Genomic DNA, 9,503 nt, shown 5'->3' with positions numbered 1-9,503 from the left:
AAAGGGAGAAACATACAGAATTTTTATTAGATGAGATTAGAAAAGAAAAAGAAACGGTGTGTGAGAAAGTGTGAGACACACTTTTATTCTCCATTTGAAAAACTGATTGAAAGACCACACATCTTGGGCATAAAGTGGAATTGGAGTGAAGATTAAAAGTGTTCCCAAGTGCTTCTAATCTTTGTTTTGAATTTCTCCACACCAAGGTACGCTATCTTGTTCTTAAATTCTGAAATTTACATAGTGCACGTTATCAATCATGAATGAAATAGATTCTAGTTCGTTGCTTCCGCTGTGGGTTTTGCATGAGATGCAAAACCAGAATTTTTCCTTCACCACCTACACCACCTCACCCTAAATCCCATTCTCTTTAACAAATCAAGAAGTGCCTCCCAATTCACTTGATCATAGGCTTTCTTAATATCTAATTTACAAATAACCCCCGGAATCTTACTCTTCACCCTACTATCAACACACTCATTAGCAATGAGAACTGAATCAAGTATCTGTCTACCACCCAAAAAACTATTATGAGACTCAGATATCAGCTGATCCAAAACTTCTTTCAGGCGGTTTGCCAACTCCTTAGCTAGAATCTTGTATACACTCCCCACCAAACTAATAGGTCTAAAATCTCGAATATTGGAGGCACCATTCTTTTTAGGGATTAAGGCTATGAAGGTTGCATTAAGAGATTTTTCAAACTTACTGTGTTGATAAAACTCTTCAAACACAGCTAAGACATCTCTTTTCACAACTCCCCAACAATGGTGGGAGAAAGCCAAAGATAAACCATTCAGATTTGGAGCTTTATTTTCTTCCAACTCCTTGACCACTCGAAGAACCTTTTCCTTTTCAAACCTCCGTTTAAGCTAGTCCCTCTCTAACCCCTCTATCTGATCAAACTCCAGGTCTTCCACAAAAGGTCTCCACTCCTTTGTCTCCTTGTACAAGTTTTTATAAAACTGTACAGCTTGGTCTGCCATCTCAAATTCATCCTCATAAATAACCCCATTCACCTCTAACATACTAATATGATTATACCTTCTCCGAGAATTGGCCACCTTGTGGAAAAAATTGGTATTGTTATCTCTTTCCTTAATGCGAAGCATCCTTGATTTCTGTCTCCACGAGACTTCTTCCAATGAGATAAGGTTCTGAATTTGAGATCTCAAAAAAACCCTCTCACCTAACTCCACTTCAGAAAGGCTATACTCCCCTTCCTTAACATCCAATAATTTCAAAGCCTCTAACAAGTCTTTTCTCTGACGCTTTATATTTCCAAACACACTCCAGTTCCACTGAATAATATCTTCCTTCAATGCCTTTGGCTTCTTGGCAAGTACAAAACTGGGGGTACCTGAGAAGGAATATCGATTCCACCAAGAATGAACCCTATCCTCGAACCCATCCGTCTTTAGCCACATGTTCTCGAACCTAAAAGGACTTTCCCCCCCTTAATATCCCTCATGTCTCCATTAATATTGGGAAGTGGTTTGAAATAGAACAAGGTAAAACCCGTTGGATCACATCTGGATAGTGATCCTCCCAATCATAAGAAACCAGAACCTTGTTTATCCTAGACATCGAAGGCCGATCCGAACCACTTGACCATGCATAACTCCCTCCTTCCAATGGCAAATCTATCAAGCTAAGCTCTTCGATGAACTCAGAGAAATTCTCCATAGCCAGGGTAAGACGTTGTCCCCCAAACTGTTCGCTTGGGAAACGAACAATGTTGAAATCCCCTATGTAACACCATGGAACTTCCCAAAGTTGCTGAATACCAATCAGCTCATCCCACATTTGCCCCCTCAAGTTATTATCAATCAGGCCATAAACTCCAGAACAAGCCCAAATATAACCATCCCCCAAACCCTGCCACCGAACTGATACGAAAAATTGACCCACCATTACCTCTAACTTTTCTAAAGCCTTCCTATCCCACATCATCAAAACCCCACCAGCTGTTTGATCCATATCCAACGCTACCCAGTCTACATAGGGGCAACTCCACAAGCTGCAAATCAACTGTCTATCCATGCCCACAAGCTTAGTTTCTTAAAGGCAAACTACATCACAATTCCACTCCTGTAATAAATTTCTAACTATCAAACGTTTCCGCGGATCATTCAATCCTCGAGCATTCCATGACACCATTCTTAGCTTTATTGAAACTGTAAACTACCTACTACAACCTTAGTAATGCAGACAAAGAAAACTATCTTCCATCATAGTTAACCGAGGAAATCAAATTCCTCAACTCCCTCTTCCCTTTATCCTTGTAGACAGCTTTTCGGTGGGCAACATCTTTCCTGTGCACCAGATTGGCTGCCTCAAACTCCTTCTTAAGTCTTTGTAATAGCATAATACACCTCTTCTCATGTCGACACAAAGGGAGCCCCATCATCTTTCTAAAATTGAGGAGTCTATGTTTCACCCAATTAGAAACACTCAATGTGTTATCAAACCTCATCACCTCAAAATTGCTATTCAATTCAGCTGTCACAACTAACCCCAGATGATTAATAGTCATCAATGGGGAAGAACTAACTGCATCACCCAGGCCCTCCTCTGCATAAGATGTTCCCTCCTCAGTCAATGCCAACACCGGCTGGTTAGCCTAAAGGATGTGTCTAACCCCTGAATATCACTTACACCCTCAACCCGACCACCTTCATCTCCACCCGGCACAACCAATTCCTCAATCCTAATTCTCGGTGAACTCAGAACGTAATTGGATAAAACAAAGGCCCTGTCAACCTCTGTTTCTACCTTACCCGGTGTGATCAAAGGCTCATCGGCACGAGACCCACCAGAAACAGCCTTTACCAAAGTCTCCATAGGGTATCCCAAAAGCTCGGTTAAAGGAACAGACATCAAATCTGTTCTCGTGGTGTGGAAAAGATCAAGATCGGCCCTACCCAATGGCGCCGGTGAGTCCCCACCGTGAAAACCATCTGATGTGGGACGACGGAGCTTCACCGATGCCTTCGCAGGGTCGTTGTTCATCTCGGTTTGACCCACCGAGCTCATCACCGTCTTTAACACTAGGTGTCGCGTTGTACCGGCCTTCTCCAATGGCGCCGGTTACACCTCAGCAAAATACCCAACAGCACTGGTGATGTCCTGAGCAACCAAAGCTTTGTGAGGTGCTTTGGACATCGCCAGTGTGTGGACTTCCAGATTTAAGGAGCTTGGGTCACCCAAAGATGGGCTTACACCCACTACCATCACTAAGAATCTCCCACTTGCAAGACTCAAAATATTAATTAAACAAATTTGAGCAAACATTTAATTTACATTTATAGACATAGAAAATCTCCACATTATTCACAAGCTCAAAGTACATAAAAATTCTTTTTGGTTATTAGTTATTTTGACTCATTCCATCCACATGATTATATAATTCATTGGATTGCCTCAAGGCCATAAATATTGCAGTACTCTACACCAAATTTGCATATGAATTACTTGAATAAAAAAAACAAATTTCAATACTAGAATAGAGTGTAACCGTTGTCGTTATCGTTACCAGGAGGGAGGCAGATGACATGGAGATACCATGCTCACGACGACACTGATGGAGATGGGAGTGCAACACCGTTCTTAGCCATGGTTCCGGCGGTTTTTACAACAATTTCGGCGAGCTGGCAGTGGCGTTGGCCGAAGTGTGAGAATTTTATGGGAAGGAGGTGTTAGGATTTGTGCCCTTAAATTCTATTGTATGATGCTATGTATGATATTATGTATGACTTTATGTATGACTTAATATTGTGATTGATAAAGTTATTTTATTATTATCTAAAATAATGGTAACATGAATATGGGACATTATCATATAGTCCATGAGATGCATTGTATGTGATTTATGTGAAAAGTCACAGAAGATGTAAATCACAAGTTCTTTGTAAACTCTGAATTTATAGTTCGTAGTCAGTGATGAAATTTGGCATTTCATCTGCGAAGACTATAACGTGTCAACTATGATGATTTGTCTTGATCATGGAAGTGGAGACTTCTAGTTGATATGTTGATATGTTTTAAGAGTTAAAACATATTGAACAGGACCGCTGTGAGATTTATTATTCTCCTAACGACTGTCAAATGAATAATAAATCTCACGACTTCTATTTGCATGAACTCTTAATCCTGAGAGAATAATGGACTTGATCATGAAGTGTAGGTTGCTTTGATATATTAGGAGTGAGATCTAAAGTTACGGTCAAAACCTCAGTATGTTGGGCAGCCACATTTAGTGTTGATGGAACATATATTCTCAAGATGGAATTCATAATCTCTTGATGGAGATATAAAATATTCCCTTGAGATAAGTTTAATGGTTTCAGTTATTCAGAGAGTTAGGCCTAACCACTTTAGTAAGAAATTGCTAAAGTATATATTTATGAAATTAAATTTCATAAATATATAATGAATAACTTTAAAGAATTAAACCGGGTACTCAAAGATAAGATGTAGTAATTTACAAAGTGGCAGTCTACATTTATGACTTTGTGTTACTACGAATATTTTACGAAGGGGTTACGTGTATAATAAAGTCTTGGGATATAATTTATTAATAAGACCTAGAGTGCAATTATATTTATATAGTGGTATTAAATATAATTAATGGTAACTTTGGACTTGTCAAGAGTTGACAGAAAAGCCCAAGGCCCATTGGAGCTAGTGTCTTATTAGTCCCTTTTGGTCCCACTCCAAGCCACACACTAAAGCCCAATTGGAAAGGCCCAATAAGCCAGCCCAATTAGATAATCAGTTAGTTATAAAGGGAGAAACATACATAATTTTTTTTTAAGTTAGTGAAAAAGTGAAATAAGAAACAGTGTGTGAGAGAGTGTGAGACACACTTTCATTCTCCCTTTGACAAACTGATTGAGAGACCACACATTTTGGGCGTAAAGTGGAATTGGAGTGAAGATTAAAAGTGTTCCCAAGTGCTTCTAATCTTTGTTTTGAATTTCTCCACACCAAGGTACGCTATCTTGTTCTTAAATTATGAAATTTACATTATGCACGTTATCAATCATGAATGAAATAGATCCTTGTTTGTTTCTTCCGCTGTGTGTTTTGTATGAGATACAAAACCAGAATTTTTCCTTCAGGAGGGAGGGTGTGAGGCTAGGGTTTTTCGTTGTCACGTTTTATGTTTAGGAGTTTGCTAGCACCGATGAGGTAAAGAGGGAGGCTAAGAGTGGTCTTAGTCTGAGATGGAGGTGTCATACGGTACTGCTGAGGTAGAGAGGGAAACATAAAAAGGGAGGTGTAGAGAGGGAGAGGGTTTAGAAGCAAAGCTGATTTGGGTAGCGCAAAGAAGGCTTGGTCTAAGATGGAGGCACCATACGGTATTACTGAGGCGGAGAGATAAAGGCCGTACAGTAGAAGTATTTTTATTTTATTTGAAGAGGGAGAAAATTCCTCGTTTTACCGTTGCATAGACCCTTCTCTCTTTTCTTTTCTCCCCTGCTCCTTCCCTCTTTACTTTTTCTGTGTCCTTAAAACCCATTGCTCGACCTTCTCTCTCAGTGGTTCTCATCTCTATCAAAGCATTCCAAGGTGAAGCAAGTCGCCTTTGTCGCCGTCAACAACCACCGCAAAACCCACGCATTAAAGACTCCGGCTTGAACTCCGAAAATCCACAGATCTAACTGCAAATCGTGATGGCGGAATCATAACATGGTTAAAGAACTCTTTGGAAGCCTAAGAATTAGGCAAAGCCCAAGAATAAGTGTCCATGGTAGTTAATTAAGTTTTAATAGTTTATTTGGTTATTCTTAAGTCAAGGGTATTTTAGTAATTTTATAATTGTTGGGTATGGGCCATAGTTATAGGCCATAGGTTTTATTAATGAGTCTTATTTAATTATAGGTCATTATGTATGAGCTTTGGTTTAATTTATTAGGGTTAAATATAGTAGTCCTTGTACTATTAGGAATCCTAATACTACTAGTACAAGTAAAAGTCTTTATATATATAGGGTGCTCAATGTATTAAAGGATTAGAATGAGTTGATTAATAAAATTGAGTGTTTTAAGCAATAGGCATGTTGGCCTTTGTTGTTTCTTCCTCTTTCTCTCTTTTCTTTATTTTCTCCTCTTTACTGCTCATGGGTACTGTTCACACAGCCCCTAAATAGCCCTAACGTCTCTCTAATTCTTCTTCTTTCTTACCCTAAACCCACCATTATTAAACGTAGACAAATCCCTAATTTGTCCTACATCAATTTGGTATCAGAGCAAAAAAAAAAAAAAGATTAAAAAAAAAAATCCTACCATAGGTTCTTTGTGAAAATCTTCTTTAGCCAACTACTTGACAGAATTCATTAAAAATAAAATAAAATAATGATGACTAACGCAGAATTAGAGTCTCAATTCAAGGCTTTTTCTCAAGATTAAGAAGGCACAAAGAAGACTTTGAATCTGTTATGTGAGAAGGTGAATTCCATTGAGACAAAATTGGAAGACTTATCCGCCATGAGAGGTGAATTCAATAAGTAGTCTGCAATCGTTCTTAGCAAATTTTCTGCTGAAACCACCTTTGATCAAGACCCCAAGTTCCCCAAATTAGGTCTAAGTACAGCGCCTGTATTCCCCTCAAGTTCAATGCCTTTTTCTTCCACAAATTCCTTTATTCCAAGCACTAGTCAAGTGCCCTCACAGCAAACACAACCCAATATTGTTTTTCCTCTTCAAGGTGCTGGTTATATGGAAGGGAATCAGCCTTACCATTCATCATCTATCCGTTCTTATGGGGAGCCTCGATTAACAGATGCGGATAGAGGTGTTAAACTAGAAGTTAGTAATTTTTATGGGGAAGGCAATCCGGAGGTGTTCTTTGTTGGTAGCATAGTATTGAAAGCTTTTTCAGATGGCATAGCTTAAGTGAAGAGCAAAAACTCTTTTTTGCAGAAGCTAAACTCAAAGGGATAGCTAAAATATGGTGGGAAAAGTACCATCAAACTCACTATATTGCCATTCGATCATGCGAAGACATGCGAAGTGCTATGACTCGTTACTTTATACCACCTAATTACAAGCAACGAGCCCACTTACAATTTACACAGTGGGTGCAAGGAAGTTATTCAGTTGAAGAGTATACCAACAAATTATAAAGCTTGGCTATGAGATCGAGATTCCCATGGAATGAAGATGTGATGATTTCTATGTATCGCCAAAGTTTGAATCCTAATATTTCTTTGGGTTTGGCTGCAAGTAGGCTTTATACTATGGCAAATGCAATTCAAATTGCATACCAAATGGAAGAAGAGACAAAAAAAGGTCCAATGGCAAGCAATATTAGAGGTGAGTAAACAAGTGTGGATGTTAATTTGGAGAAGTCTATTGATAAGTCTCAAGGTAATTCTTATCAACCAAACAAGAATGTTCGTTCTAATACTTCTACATCACAAGGGAGTAGTTCTAATTCTAGAGCAAAGTGCTTTAATTGTGGAGGTTTTGGCCATAAGTCTTTTCAATGTCCTTCAAAACTAGTTGCTATGCCTGAAAAGGATAGTCCTAGTCAAGAGGCAATCAAGGGATCCAAGCAACTTGAAATTCAAGAAGAGATTTACGAACCTCTCAATGCTAACTTAAAAGAGAATGTTGAAGACCTAGATTTGGCTCATGTGGGTATGCTGAACACTGATGACTTAGATCTTAATGATGAGGGTATGCTAGGCATCATTCGTTCACTTCTTTTACAGCATTTAACCAAGATGTTCAAGCGAATGAAGATTGCTATCATAGGGGAAAGGTTTTTCAAACTCGAGTTAATTGCAAGAAACAAATATGTTTTTTGGTAATTGACACTGGGAGTTGTATTAATGCAATATGTGAGGATACAGTGTAAAAATTGGGATTAAAAGTAGAGTCACTCCTGAATCCTTATTATGTTGCATGGGTCACAAACACGAAGTTGAAGGTTGATAAGCAGTGCCTAGTCACCTTTGAAATTGGCAAGCTAAAGGAGACTGTTATGTGTGATGTGCTGCCCCTTAAGCCTTGTCACATAATTTTGGGTTGGCCATGGATATGGGATTGCGATGCACACCATGCTAGATGTGCCAATACTTATTCTTTTGTTGAAGGCAACAAGAAGTACACTCTCACATGTGCAAGAGGCATGCCAAACTTGAAGTTGAAGAAGAGTTCCTTCCTTATTCAGAAAATTGTGCCTTCTAATGGCATTTCGATCCAACTCCTAACTTGACGGAGTTGAGTTATTTTTAGAGGGGTAGAGTTGATGGCGGAATCATAACATGGTTTAAGAAATTACATTCTCCTTGGCAGCCTAAGGATAAGGCAAAGCCCAAGAATAAGTGTCCATGGTAGTTAATTAAGTTTTAATATTTTATTTGGTTATTCTTAAGTCAAGGGTATTTTAGTAATTTTACAATTGTTGGGTATGGGCCATAGTTAGAGGCCATAGGTTTTATTAATGAGTCTTATTTAATTATGGGTCATTATGTATGGGCTTTGGTTTAATTTATTATGGTTAAATATAGTAGTCCTTGTACTATTAAGAATCCTAATACTACTAGTACAAGTAAAAGTCTTTATATATATAGGGTGCTCAATGTATTAAAGGAGTAGAATGAGTTAATTAATAAAATTAAGTGTTTTGAGCAATAGGCACGTTGGCCTTTGTTGTTTCTTTCTCTTTCTCTCTTTTCTTTATTTTCTCTTCTTTACTATTCACGAATACTGTTCACACAACCCCTAAACAGCCCTAACTTCTCTCTAATTCTTCTTCTTTCCTACCCTAACGTAGACAAATCCCTAATTTGTCCTACATCAAACCTAGGTTTGAACAAATCTTTGAAATTGTACGTTAATGGGTTTTTAATGTCTCCATAATCTTCTTTTCCTTTTGCACATAACATTTTAATTGATAAATATTATTATGAGATGGGTTTTGTGAAACTTGTGAAGGTTTCCTTAAATCTGAAAAATGCACTTGCCCGGATGGATCTTTTACAATGCCCTTCATTAGCTCCAACATTACTGCCAAATCTGATTGTCTAGAGGCAACTACTACCCACAACAATTTTATCAATCAGATTACTTGCATTCTTTGATTACACAAAGACCTAGCTCCCAAAACTTCAAAAAGAGAAAAACAAGGTATTGAAGGAAAATGAAATATCGGAATAATACATAATCAATATCAGCAACAATAATGAGAAAATAGAGGAGTAAATATGAGATAGAGTCCAATCTCATGTGAAAGAGGGAGAGAGAGGAGTTTGATGCATTAGAGGGAAGCTAGACCTAAATAGTAGGAGGCAGAGAGATAAAAGAAGTCTTGGGGGCATGAAAGAGAGAAAAAGTTCTATTAAGTGTGGTCTAATCAGGTGGGGCTTAAGATCTTTAACATATTTACAAAAATGTCATTGAACAATGTTAATTGAAAACTAAAACTGGTATGAAAAGTTTTTAAATTCGGTGTTTAAACACCCTAGAATGAGAAAGTCTTAAAAGAAATCC

At 38.1% G+C, this 9,503-nt stretch overlaps 1 protein-coding gene across 1 annotated transcript; it reads right to left on the bottom strand.

Moving 5' to 3' along the window:
- Positions 1–332: 332 nt before the first annotated feature.
- LOC142616338 (uncharacterized) lies at positions 333–1,427 on the bottom strand. Its single transcript, XM_075789212.1, has 2 exons — positions 889–1,427; positions 333–708 (listed from the first exon to the last, which is right to left on the bottom strand). Exons 1-2 carry the CDS (start codon positions 1,425–1,427, stop codon positions 333–335), a joined length of 915 nt encoding a protein of 304 aa, XP_075645327.1.
- Between the last annotated feature and the right edge of the window lie 8,076 nt (positions 1,428–9,503).

Source organism: Castanea sativa, chromosome 11 (assembly GCF_040712315.1).
Source record: "Castanea sativa cultivar Marrone di Chiusa Pesio chromosome 11, ASM4071231v1".
NCBI lineage: Eukaryota > Viridiplantae > Streptophyta > Magnoliopsida > Fagales > Fagaceae > Castanea > Castanea sativa.
This window is presented reverse-complemented; position numbering and strand designations above follow the sequence as displayed.